We start from the raw sequence: 13,917 nt of genomic DNA, 5'->3' as shown, positions 1-13,917 counted from the left end.
GGAAGCATTTTTGTGAATTTCCTTTGAACCCTCTCCAGTTTCAGCACATCCCTTCTAAGATAAGGGGACCAAAACTGCTCACAATATTCTAAGTGTTGCCTCTCCAGTGCGTTATAAAGTTTCAACATTATATCCTTGCTTTTATATTCTAGTCCTTTTGAAATGAATGCTAACATTGTATTTGCCTTCCTTTCCTTAGACTCAATCTGCAAATTAATCTTCAGAAAATTCTGCACAAGTACTCCCAAGTCCATTTGCACCTCAGTTTTTTTTATGTTTTTTCTACATTTAGAAAAGAGTCAATCCTTTCATTTCTTCTACCAAGGTGCATGACCATACACTTCCCAACACTGTATTCCATTTCTTTGCCCCTTCTCCAAATCTGTATCAGTCCTTCTGCAATGCCTCTACTTCCTCAAAATTACCTGCCCTTCCACCTATCTTCATATCATTTGCAAACTTTGGAACAAGGCCATCAATTCCATCACTCAAATCATTGACATATAACGTAAAAATAATCGGTCCCAACACAGTCCCCTGTGGAACACCACACATCATCTGCAGCCAGCAGGGAAAGGCTCCCTTTATTCCCACTCTTTGTTTCCTGCTAGTCAGCCTCTGTTTTAACCATTCTAGAATCTTCCCTGTAATACCATGGGCACATAGCTTGTTAAGCAGCCACATAACGTTGCGCTTTGTCAAAGGCCTTCTCAAAATCCAAATACCCATCGACAGATTCTCCTTGGTCAATCCTGCTTGTTATTTGTTCAAAGAATTCCAACAGATTTGTCAGGGAAGATATTCTCTTGAGCAAACCGTGCTGATTATGGCATATTTTATCATGTGCCTCCAAGTACCCTGAGACCTCAAACTTGATAAGACATAGGAGTAGAATTAGGCCATTTGGCCCATTGAGTCTGCTCCAGCATTTAATCATGGAAGATCCTATTTTTTTTCCTCCTCAGCCCCACTCCCTGGGCTTCTCCTGTAACCCTTGATACTGTGTCAAATCAAAATCCTATCAATCTCTGCCTTAAATACATCCAATGACCTGGCTTCCACAGTTGCCTATGATAATCAATTCTACAAATTCACCACTCTCTGGCTAAAGAAGTTTCTCTGCATCTGTTTTAAATGGATGGCCCTCTATCTTGAGACTGTGCCCTCTTGTCCTAGACTCTCCCACCATGGGAAAATCCTTTCCACATCTACTCTGTCTAGGCCTTTCAACATGCAAAAGGTTTCAATGAGATCCTCCCCTCAGCCTTCTAAATTCCAGTGAGTACAGACCCAGAACTATCAAATGTTCCTCATATGATAACCCTTTCATTCCCCAAATCATTCTTGTGAACTCCTCTGAACCCACTCCAGTGCCAGCACATCTTTTCTCAGATGAGGGGCCCAAAACTGTCCACAATACTCAAGGTGAGGTCTTACCTCAGCATCACATCCTTGCTCTTGTATTCTAGAACATTTCATTTGCCTTCCTCACCACTGACTTTACCTGCATTTAACCTTTATGGTGTTCTGCACAAGGACTCACAACTCCCTTTGCATCTCATATTTTTGTATTTTCTCCCCATTTAGAAAATAGTCTTTAACAATTTTCTTTAACTTTAACAATTTTCTCAATTCAGGAAGCAATATTGGAGAAGTATTTGCAACGGACATGGATGATGCAGACTCAAAAAATGCTTTGTTGAAGTATGAAATCATCGATCAAGAGCCAAAGATTCCAGAAGATAACATGTTCAAAATTGCTGACTATGTTGGCACTATCCAACGCTTTGGAGGTAGTCTTGAAAAGAAAACGGCACCAGAATACATTCTACGAATCAAAGTTACAGACCAAATGGGAGCCGCTGGAGGTACGTATGAAGCTCACGTATCCCAGAAGCGTATTGTGTGCTGTACAGGAGGTTGGTAAAAAAAGTGGCCACGGAGTGTATGTTCTGCAGCATTTTTCCAGTCCTGTTCATTGGCCCCTTCATACCAGATGATGGTGAAACCATTGTCATTCCTCCCACAGTCACTGCTCGACCCGTTGGGTTCCCCCAGCAGATGTTTTGTTGCTCTTTACTCTCCGAGAAGCTACAAGAAAGACAGTTAATGCTTCAAGCAGACAAACTAACCTTGGACTTGGTAAACTTTAAGTACTGTAGCCACAAAACAACACATTTCAGCACATGCACAAAGTGGCAACTTTACTGGTACCTCCTGTACCTAATAAAGTGGCTACTGAATGTACATTTGTGGTATTTTGCTGTTGTAGCCCATCCGTTTCAAGGTTTAACATGTTGTGCGTTCAGAGATGCTCTTCTGCATGCCACTGTTGTAACATATGGTTATTTGAGTTACTGTTAAATTACTTATCAGAATCAGGTTTATTATCACCGGCATGTGCCATGAAATTTGTTAACTTAGCAGCAGCAGTTCAATGCAATACATAATAAAGAAGGAGAAGATGAAGAAATAAATTACAGTATAGGTATATTGAATAGATTAAAAGTCGTGCAAAAGCAGAAATAAAATATATTTAAAAAGTGAGCTAGTGTTCACGGGTTCAATGGCAGAGGGGAAGAAGCTGTTCCTGAATTGCTGAGTGTATGCCTTAAGGCTTCTGTATCTCCTACCTGATGGTAACAGTGAGAAAAGGACATGCCCTGGGTGCTGGATGTCCTTAATAATGCACACTGCCTTTCTGAGACACCGCTTCCTAAAGATGTCCTGGGTACTTTGTAGGCTAGTACCCAAGATGGAGCTGACTAGATTTACAACCCTCTGCAGCTTCTTTCGGTCCTGTGCAGTAGCCCCCCCTCCCCTCACCGCCCATACCAGACAGTGATGCAGCCTGTCAGAATGCTCTCCATAGTGCATCTATAGAAGTTTTTGTGTGTATTTGTTGACATACCAAATCTCTTCAAATTCCTAATGAAATACAGCCACTGTCTTACCTTCTTTATAACTACATCAGTATGTTGAGACCATGTTAGGTCCTCAGAGATCTTGACACCCAGGAACTTGAAACGGCTCACTCTCTCCACTTCTGAACCCTCTATGAGGATTGGTATGTGTTCCTTCGTCTTTCCCTTCCTGAAGTCCACAATCAGTCTTTCGTCTTACTGACGTTGAGTGCCAGGTTGTTGCTGTGACACCACTCCACTAGTTGGCATATCTCACTCCTGTAGGCCCTCTCGTCACCACCTGAGATCCTACCAACAACGGTGTCTGTAAATCAGCAAATTTATAGATAGTAATTGAGCTAAGCCTAGCCACACAGTCATGGGTATATAGAGAGTAGAGCAGTGGGCTAGGCACACACCCGAGGTGTGCCAGTGTTGATCATCAGCGAGGAGGATATCCAATTCGCACAGATTGTGGTCTTCTGGTTAGGGAGTTGAGGATCCAATTACAGAGGGAGGTACAGAGGCCCAGGTTCTGCAACTCCTCAATCAGGATTGTGGGAATGATGGTATTAAATGCTGCGTACAAGGCTAGATTTTGGCCGTGCTGTGATAGTCCCAGATTAAAACATAGAGTAAAATTCAAGCAGAAAGGGCTGCAACTGAATTGCTACCAGTATACCCCACTAATCCCACAGAGGGACAGAGAATGACACAGTAGCATAGCGGTTAACTTAACACTACAGTGCTAGCCATCAGGGATCAATTCCTACCACTGTTTGCAAGAAGCCCATGACCATGTTAGTCTCCCCTGGGTACGCTGGATTTGCCCCATATTCCAAAGACAACATTTAGGGTTGGTGAGCTGTAGACATGCTATGTTGGGGCTGAAAGTACAGCAACAGTTCCATTCTGCTCTCAGATTATGTTGGTCATTGACTTAAATGATAAACTTCATTCTCTGTTCTTAACGTCATTAAAAACTCGTCCCATCTCGGACCCTGTCTGTTCAATCTCCTGCCATCTGCTAAGAGATATAGAAACATCCAAGATAGTAACTGCAAAAAACAGCTTCTTCCTGAGGGCTGAATAATGCTACATCCCGGCTTGCCAATTGCCTTCGAGTGTTATGGACTATCAATGCCACTTGTTGCAAGTAAATGTGTAATTTTTAAAAATTAAACCATATCGCATGCATCATAAATATCTGTTTTGCATGGACTGTAGCACTGCAATCTCATTGTCTTGAGCAATGACAATAAAGTTCTGCTTTATTCTAAAGAAGATGATGTCTTCTGTCTCTGAGGTTAGCAGAAAAATTAGCTTTTCTGAGTGCCTAGACTCCCCACTCACTGCAGTGAAGGGTCCTGCTGAAGGTGTCTCGGCCCGAAACGTCAAGTGTGCTTTTTTCCATAGATGCTGCCTGGCCTGCTGAGTTCCTCCAGCATTTTGTGTGTGGTGCTTGGATTTCCAGCATCTGCAGATTTTCTCTTGTCTCATGGCTGTCCATCTCTGTCCATTCATGCATAATTTTTCAACTTGTTCAGGAGGTCCCCAGTCCAAAATTGTCAGGAATAATGATTTCTGGAAGAGTAGACGTAAAGGTAATTGACCAATGAGATAAAGCAATGAATATAGAACAGAGAACATAGTACGTTACAGATAGTACAGGCCCTTCAGCCCACGATGCTGTGCCGCCTTTTAACCTAATCTAAAATCAATCTAACCCTTCCTTCCCACATGGCCCTTTATCTTTCTATCATCCATATGACTAAAGTGCCTCTTAAGACCTCTGTTCCTGCAGAGCTGCGCAGTAACTGAGATGCTCCCATGCACATAGCCTTCGTTGCGGTGCAGCTGGGATTTCCTTCTACTTAATGTTAAAATAATTTTGAAATTCTGCTAGTATAATTTTAGAATCTGTTAATGTAATTGTGAAATACCTTGTAATTAGTTATTAACAAATATAATACATAAATTTACTAAATTATAAGTGTATCACAACCTTTAATTTGAAACATTTTAGAGCTTCAGTGTATTTACATTCTCAGTGTTTCATGTTACAACGCTGTTACAACCTGAAACAGTAAACACAGAATGGAAGCCGGTAGCTCATTGTTAATAAACTGTTGGCCTACTGAACATCAATGCCATCCAGTCAAAACATTTTATTTTTGCCATTGTTCCTATCAGTTGTTTTGATTGCCTGACATTGCTTGTTTGTGTTGTCAGTCGTGGTTTGTGTTTGAATGATGTGACAAATTCTACCTGGCCGTGTAAACGTTTCCTGCTCAGAGCAATGGTTGGCCCACGTAGCTGTAAGAAAAAATAGAGGGAACGTTGCTTAAGACCATAAGACAGTAGAACATGGGAGCAGAATTAGGCTTTTCAGCCCATCGAGTCTGCTCTGCCATTTAATCATAGTTGATTTATTATCTCACTTTCCTGCTTTCTCCCTGTAAACTTTGATGCCCTTTTTAATCAAGAACCTATCACTGTCCTCTTTAAACATACCCAATGTGTTAGCCTCTGCAGTTGTTTGTGACGAGTTCCACAGATTCACCACCCTCTGGCTGAAGAAATTCCTCCTCTCCACAATTGTAAATGTACATCCCTTTATTCTGAGGCTGTGCCTTCTGATCTTAACCTCCCCCACTATCAGAAACATGCTCTCCACATCCACTCTGTCTAACCCTTTCAATATTCAGTAGGTTTCAAAGAGATCCCCCTCATTCTTCTAAACTCCAGTTGTTACAGGCCCAGACCCAACAATCACACCTCTCGCATTAACCCTTTCATTCCTGGAATCATTCTTGTGAACCTCCTTTGAACATCTTTTCTTAGGTTAGGGGCCCAAAACTACTCACAAGACTCAAGTGTAGTCCGCCCAATGCCTTATAAAGCCTCAGCACCAGGTCCTTGCTTTTTTATTCTATTTCACTCAAAATGAATGTTAACATTGCATTTGCCTTCCTTATCACCGATTCAACCTTCAGGGAATCTTGCCCAAGGATTCCCAAGTCCCTTTGCACCTCTGATGTTTGAATTTTCTCCCTGTTCTGAAAATAGTCTATGCCTTTATTCCTTCTGCCAGTGTGCACGACCACGCACTTCCCTACATGGTATTCCATCTCCCTCTTTCCCCTTTCTTTCCAGTCCTGATGGAGGGTACATAAGAAATAGGGGCAGGAGTTGGCCATCTGGCCATGGACTCATCTCCACCTACCTGACTTTTCCCTATAACCCTTAATCCCCTTACTATGCAGAAATCTATCCAACCTTATCTTAAATATATTTACGGAGGTAGCCTCCACTGCTTCATTGGGCAGAGAATTCTCCAGGTTCATCACTCTTTGGGAAAAGCAGTTCCATTAAATCTCAAGGCTATGTCCCCTAGTTCTAGTCTCACCTACCAGTGGAAACAACTTTCCTGCCTCTATCTTATCTACCTCTTCATAATTTTATATGGTTCTACAAGATCTCCTCTCATCCTTCTGCATTCCAGCGAGTATGGTCCCAGGCGACTCAATCTCTCCTCATAGTTTGCACCCTTCATCTCTGGAATCAACTTGGTGAACCTTCACTACATCGCCTCCAAAGCCAGTAAATCCTTCCTTAAGTAAGGAAACCAGAACAGCACACAGTGCTCCAGATGCAGTCTCACCTGTACCATGTATAGTTGCAGCATGACCTCCCTGCTCTTCAATTCAATCCCTCTAGCAATGAAGGACAACATTCCTTGTTGCACCTGCAAACCAACCTTCTGTGACTCATGCAGCACTCCCAAGTCCCTCTGTACAGCAGCATGCTGTAGTTTTTTACCATTTAAATAATATTCTGCTCTTTCATTTTTCCTTCTAAAGTGGATGACCTCACACTTACCAACATTGTACTCCATCTGCCAGACCCTTGCCCACTCATTTAATCTATCCATATCTCACTGCAGATTCTCCGTATCCTCTATCCAGTTTACTTTTCCACTCAATATAGTGTCATCAGCAAACTTAAAAACACTTCATAAAAGCACAAAATGCTGGCAGAACTCAGCAGGCCAGACAGCATCTATGGCCAGACAGTCACAACCTCCTCCCATTTTGTGTTTTTATTTATTTCCAGCGTCTGCAGATTCACTCGTGTTGCCTTTAAAAACACTACACTTGGTCCCCTCTTCCAGGTCGTTAATGTATATCATGAACAATTGCAAGCCCAGCACCGACCCCTGTGGTACACTGCTCATCGCTGATTGCCAACCAGAGTAACACTTATGTGTCCCAATCCTCCGCTTTCTATTGGTTAACCAATTCTCTATCCATGCCTATCTATCTCTATCAGCATGACCTGCCGAGTTCCTCCAGCATTTTGTGTGTGCTGCTCTGGATTTCCAGCATCTCTATTTATTTATTATATCCCTCGTGTTTAATATGAATATATGTTACACAACCATGGAATATAATTTTTTCCCACATTTTTATCTGGCAAATTTGTCTAAAGAATCCCAGAAGGGAGCCACCTTCATGATTTTAGTTTCCTGTAGTCTCTGCAGCTCCAGCAGTCACAGCCATTCAGTTTATTTTTGCCTGCGGTTTTGGCAGACACTCTTAGCCTGTTTTCTTTGGAGCTATCACTGGCTGGGGGAGGGCTGTGGTTTGGGAATTAGCATCATTACTTCTTGCTTTATACACAAGCAACCAGGAATAACTGTTGTGGAAGCTACACAGAAAACTACAGCACTGGAACAGGCCCTTCGACCCATCTAGTCAATGCCAAACCATAGATCTGCCTAGTGCTATTGACCTGCACCTGGACCGTAGACTTTCATACCTGCCCATCCATGTATTTCTCTTAAAAATTGAAATCAGCCCTGCATCCACCACTTGTGCTGGCAGATGGTTCCACACTCTCACCCCCCCTATGAGTAAAGATCACCCTCAACCCTTAAGCAATGACCTTTAGTTCTAGTCGGACCCAACCTCAGTGGAAAAAAGCATGTTTGCATTTACCCTATCTTCGTGTAGATGTGCTCAGTGATGGGGAGAGCTTTACCGTGATAGTCTGAGCTGATCCACTACTTTTTGTAGGATTTTCCATAACAAGGCATTGGTGCTTCCATACCAGGCTGTGATGCATCATCAAGGACCCCCACTACCCATACCGTGCTCTCTTCTTGCTGCTGCCACCAGGAAGAAGGTACAGGAGTCTCAGGACCCATGTCATCAAGTTCAGGAACACTTATTACCCCTCAATACTCTCAGGCTCTTGAACCAAAGGGGATAACTTCACCCAAATTCACTTGCCCCATCATTGAAATGCTCCCACAACCTATGGACTCACTTTCCAAGACACTTCATTTCATGCGCTCAATATTTATTGTTTATTTATTTATTATTATTATTATTTCTTTCTTTTTGTGTTTGTACAGTTTGTTTTCTTTTGTGCACTCTTTGAATGTGAAAGTGATGTGGTCTTTTATTGACTCTATTATGGTTATTATTCTATTATGGTTTTATTGAGTACGCCCAAAGGCTAATGAATCTCAGGGTGACATAAATCGAAGCACTGAGTTCAAAAGTCATGTTGGGACCTTGTAGAGCTCTGGTTAGGCCATCTGGAGTTCTGGTCTGTTTTGCACACGGTTCTGGTGACCCCACTGTTGACCGATGTTGTGGCTTTTGAGAGGGTGCAAAGCAGGTTTACCAGGATCACACACAAACAAGAGAAAACCTGCAGATGCTGGAAATCCAAGCAACACACACAAAATGTCGGAAAAACTCGACAGGCCAGGCAGCATCTATGGAAAAGAGTAGGAGTGATGAAGGGTCTTGGGTTGAAATGTCAACTGTTTACTCTTTGCCACAGATGCTGACTGGCCCAGTGTGTATCTCCAGTATTATAGATAGATAGTTGGATATTTTATTGATCCCAAAGGAAATTATAGTGTCACAATGGCATTACAAGTGAACAGATATAGTAGAAAGAATAAAAAATTAAGTTAACACAAACAGTCTACCAGGAGAGGATCATCACTTCCCCTGCTATAGGTTGACTCACTATAGAGCCAAGGGGTAAGAATGGCCTCGTATAACGCTCTTTGGAGCAGCACAGTTGTCATAGTCCAGAACTAAAAGTGCTCCTCTGTTCAGCCAAAGTGGCATGCGGAGGGTGAGAAACATTGTCTGGAATTGCCAGGATTATTTGTAGGGTCCTTTGTTCTACCACAGCCAGTGTGACCAGTTTGACCCCCGTAACAGAGCCAGTCTTTCCAATCCGTTTACTGAGCCTGTCGGCATCACCCGTGTTGATGCCATTGCCCCGGCACACCACCACATTGAAGATTGTACAGGTGACGACAGACTGGTAGAACATGTGAAGGAGAAGCCTGCATAGTCCAAAGGACCTCAGTCTTCTCAGGAGGTACTGGTGACTCTGTCCCTTTTTATACACAGCCTCTGTGTTGGTGTTCCACTCAAATCTGACATCCAGGTACACCCCCAGGTACCTGTAAGTCCTCACCACAGTAGTAACAGGGAACAATGCAGGCTTAGTCCATCACCACCTTCTTTGTCTTACTAACAATGTGTGTGTTCCTCAGTTTTACCAGGATGCTGCCTGGTTTAGTGGGTATGTGCTATCGTGAGAAGCTGGATGAGCTTGGGTTGTTTTGTCTGGAGTGGTGGAGGCTGAGGGGAGATCTGATAGAGGTTTATATGATCATGAGAGGCATAGATAGAGTAGACAGATAATATCTTTTTCTCAGGGTTGAAAAGTCCAATAGCAGAGGACATGCTTTTAAGGTGAAAAGGGATAATTTTAAAGGAGATATGAAGGGTAATTTTTCTTTTACGCAGAGTTGTGGGCATCTGTAATGTGCTCCCTGGGGTGGTGGTAGAGGCAGAAGCAAGAGGGACTTTCATGAGACATTCAGATAGGCACGTGAATGTGAGAGAAATGGAGGAATATCAAAATTGTGTAGGTAGGAGAGATTCATTTTTTAAAATTTACTTTTTAGCACAACACTGTGGGCCGAATAGCCCCTTGCAGCATTGCACTGATCTTTGTTCTAAACGGGGCATTTGGGGCAGGAAGATGCCTCAGAATCACATCATTTGGGAGGACCCCATCAACTTGGTAGAGACAGTGCAGAGGTTACCTACCTTTTTTATGCATGGTCCCCTACCCTTAACCCAGCTATACAAAGAGTGAGAGCTGATTTTGTACCACTGGAAAATGACACTGGTGAGGTAGTAATGAGGGGCAAAGAAATGGCAGGTGAATTTAGTAAGCATTTGCTTCAGTCTTTAATGTGGAAGATACTCGCTGTATGCCAGAGGTCCATGCATGCCATTGCAGTTACAAAGGAAAAAGTGGTAGGCAAACTCAAAGGTCTTAAGGTGGATAAGTCACCTGGACCAGATGGACTACATCCCAGAGTCCTGAGAGGGTTTGCTGAAGAGATAATGGATGTATTGGTCATGATCTTTTAAGAATCACTTGATTCTGGCATGGTCTCAGAAGTCTGGAAGATTGGAAATGTCTCTCTGCTCCTTAAGAAGGGAGGAAAGCAAAAGGAAGGAAATTATAAACCAGTTAGCCTAACCTCACTGGGTGGGAAAGTGTTGGAATCTATTATTAAGGATGAGGTTACAGGATATTTGGAGATGAATGATAAAATAAGTCAATATGATTTCTGTCAATGGAAATCTTACCTGATAAATCTGTTAGAGTTCTTTGAAGAAGTAACAAGCAGGGTGGACAAAGGAGAGGCAGTGGATGTCAGTTACTTAGATTTTCAGAAGGCATTTGATAAGGTGCCACACACGAGGCTGATTAACAAGATAAAATCCTATGGTGTTACAGGAGAGATACTGGCATGGATAGAGGAATGGCTGACAGGCAGGAGGCAGCAAATGGGAATAAAAGGGGCCTTTTCTAGTTGGCTGCTAGTGACTAGTGGTGTTCCTCAGGAGTCAGTATTGGGACCAATACTTTTCACATTGTTTGTCAATGATTTAGATAATGGAATTGATGACTTTGTGGCAAAGTTTCTGGATAACATGAGGATAGGTGGAGGGGTAGGTAGTGCTGTGGAAGCAATGCGATCACAGCAGGACTTAGACAGATTGGAAGGATGGACAAAAAAGTGGCAGATGGAACCCAGAGTTGGGAAATGTATGATAATGGATTTTGGTAAAAGGAACAATAGTGCAGACTATTATCTAAATGGGGAGAAGGTTCAAACATCAGAGGTGCAGAGGGACTTAGGAGTCCTGGTGCAAGACTCCCAAAAGGTTATTTTACAGGTGTAGTCTGTGGTAAAGAAGGCAAATGCAATGTTGGCATTTATTTCAAGGGGAATGGAGTATGAAAGCAAGGAGATAATGCTGAGCCTTTATAACACACTAGTCAGGTTGCAACAAGCTGGAGGAACTCAGCAGGTCGGGCAGCATCTGTGGAAACGAACAGTCAACATTTCGGGTCGAGACCCTTTGTCAGGACTGAAGAGGGAGGGGGCAGGGGTCCTATAAAGAATGTGGGGGAGGGTGGGAAGGAGAAGGCTGGTAGATGCCAGGTGAAAAACCAGTAAGAGGAAAGATCAAAGGGTGGGTGAGGGGAAGCAGGGAGGAGATAGGCAGGATAGGTGAAGAAGGAATGTAATGTTCTACTACACTATGTGTAGTAGAAGAAGGCAGTATCATGAGAGAGGTGATTGGCAGCTGGAGGAGGAGGTAGAGTGAAACTAGAATGGGGGAAGGGAGAGGGAGGGAATTATCGGAAGTTAGAGAGTTACCAGAGAGTGGAGGGAGAGGGGGAAGGGAATGGAGAGAGGGGGAAAGGGGAGGGAGAGAGATTTGTTTATTGTAAGTTTGATTTTTGATGCACCTAACAAATACCCTTACACTAAAGTGCTAAGCGAGTCCAGGCATTTTTTCCTCTTGGTCATAACCCAAATATCTAACATTGAGAATCTATTTTAATCCAAATTTCGACTATATTGTAATTGAAAAATCTTATTTTTTTCCAGGACTAAGCACCGAATGCCTTGTCAATATCTCTGTTATTGATATCAATGACAAGATTCCAATCTTTGAACAGCCACAGGTAACTATTAAGCCAACACAGTCATAGAGTCATATTCAATGTCTGAAATATTTAGGCACTGGAGATTCTGCTGGAAAACCAGAACACACACAAATGTGGGAGGAACTCAGCAGGTCAGGCAGCATCTATAGAAGGGACATTTTGGGCCAAAACCCTTCATCAGGATTGAAGACCTTCATCTATTCCTCTCCATAGATGCCGCCTGACCAACTGAGATCCACCAACATTTAATTTGTGTAGCTCTGAAATATTTGCTGGATTATTAAGGGTGCTGGATGCAACATATTTATGTGGCAGAATGTGGGATTTCCCCTCCTCCTTCCCTTTCTCCCATGGCTCATGCTTCTCTCCTATCAGATTCCTTATTCTTCAGCCTTTTACCTTTTCCACCTATCACCTCCCAGCTTCTTACTTCATTTCTCATTTTCTACACAGCCATCTTTCCCCTCACCTAGTTGCTCCTATCATCTGCTCACTTCTTACTCCATCTCTCATTTTCTACCCACCCACCTTCCCCCTGACCTGGTCTCACCTATCACCTGCTAGTTTGTACTCCTGCCCTTCCCCCAACCTTTTTATTCTGACTTATTCCCTCCCCCCCCTTTCCAGTCCTGATGAAGGGTGTCAGCCTGAAATGTCGACTGTTTACTCCCCTCCATAGATGTTGTCTGACCTGCTGAGTTCCTCCAGCACTGTGTGTGTGTGTGTGTGTGTGTGTGTGTGTGTGTGTGTGTGTGTGTGTGTGACTCTTCTGATTGTGAACTGTTTTCCCCATACTTCAAATGTCTGGCCATATTCTGCTCTGATCGAATTCAAAACATCTTTACTGAAGTACATTTTGTTCCATATCTGATCAATCACCTCATCCGATTTGTTGATTTAGAAATGCTTCAATATAGAAGATGCAACATAAAGTTATGGGTGCCATGGTAGTGTAGTGGTTACCATGATGCTGTTACAACTCAGGGCATTGGAGTTCAGAGTTCAATCTCATCATCAACATTGATGAAGGTAGAGCAGTAGATGGATGTAGTGTTTATGGATTTTAGCAAGCCATTTGATAAGGTACCCCATGCAAGGCTTATTGAGAAGGTAAGGAGGCATGGGATCCAAGGGGCCATTGCTTTGTGGATCCAGAACTGGCTTGCCCACAGAAGACAAAGAGTAGTTGTAGATGGGTCATATTCTGCATGGAGGCTGGTGACCAGTGGTATGCCTCAGGGATCTGTTCTGGGACCCCTACTCTTTGTGATTTTTATAAATGACCTGGAGGAGGAAGTGGAGAGATGGGTTAGTAAATCTGCTGATAACGCAAAGTTGGTGGTGTTGTGGATAGTGTGGAGGGCTGTCAGAGGTTACAGCGGGACATTGATAGGATGCAAAACTGGGCTGAGAAGTGGCAGATGGAGTTCAACCCAGATAAGTGTGAGGTGGTTCATTTTGGTAGGTCAAATATGATGGCAGAATATAGCATTAATGGTAAAACTCTTGGCAGTGTAGAGGAACAGAGGGATCTTGGGGTCCGAGTCCATAGTACACTTAAAGCTGCTATGTAGGTTGACTCTGTGGTTAAGAAGGCATCCGGTGGGTTGGCCTTCATCAATCGTGGGATTGAGCTTATGAGCCGAGAGGTAATGTTGCATCTACATAGGACTCTAGTCAGACCCCACTTGGAGTACTGTGCTCAGTTCTGGTCACCTCACTACAGGAAGGATGTGGAAACCATAGAAAGGGTGCAGAGGAGATTTACAAGGATGTTGCCTGGATTGGGGAGCATGCCTTATGAGAATAGGTAGAGTGAACTCGGCCTTTTCTGCTTGGAGTGACGGAGGATGAAAGGTGACCTGATAGAGATGTACAAGATAAGGAAAGGCATTGATCGTGGGGATAGTCAGAGGTTTTTCCCAGGGCTGAAATG

At 43.2% G+C, this 13,917-nt stretch overlaps 1 protein-coding gene across 4 annotated transcripts in view; it reads left to right on the top strand.

The window, feature by feature from the left end:
* The window catches only part of cdh17 (cadherin 17, LI cadherin (liver-intestine)), a 181,159-nt gene that overhangs the window by 113,324 nt on the left and 53,918 nt on the right, over nucleotides 1–13,917 (top strand). For all 4 annotated transcript variants that reach the window (XM_059984795.1, XM_059984822.1, XM_059984814.1 and 1 more), the window contains exons 10-11: nucleotides 1,638–1,868; nucleotides 11,923–11,999. In XM_059984795.1, coding sequence (XP_059840778.1) covers nucleotides 1,638–1,868; nucleotides 11,923–11,999 — 308 coding nt within the window. The remainder of the gene's footprint in view (nucleotides 1–1,637; nucleotides 1,869–11,922; nucleotides 12,000–13,917) is intronic.

Source organism: Hypanus sabinus, chromosome 1, assembly GCF_030144855.1.
Source record: "Hypanus sabinus isolate sHypSab1 chromosome 1, sHypSab1.hap1, whole genome shotgun sequence".
Taxonomy (NCBI): domain Eukaryota; kingdom Metazoa; phylum Chordata; class Chondrichthyes; order Myliobatiformes; family Dasyatidae; genus Hypanus; species Hypanus sabinus.
The sequence above is the reverse complement of the archived record's forward strand: the minus strand, read 5'-3'. Positions and strand labels throughout refer to the sequence as shown.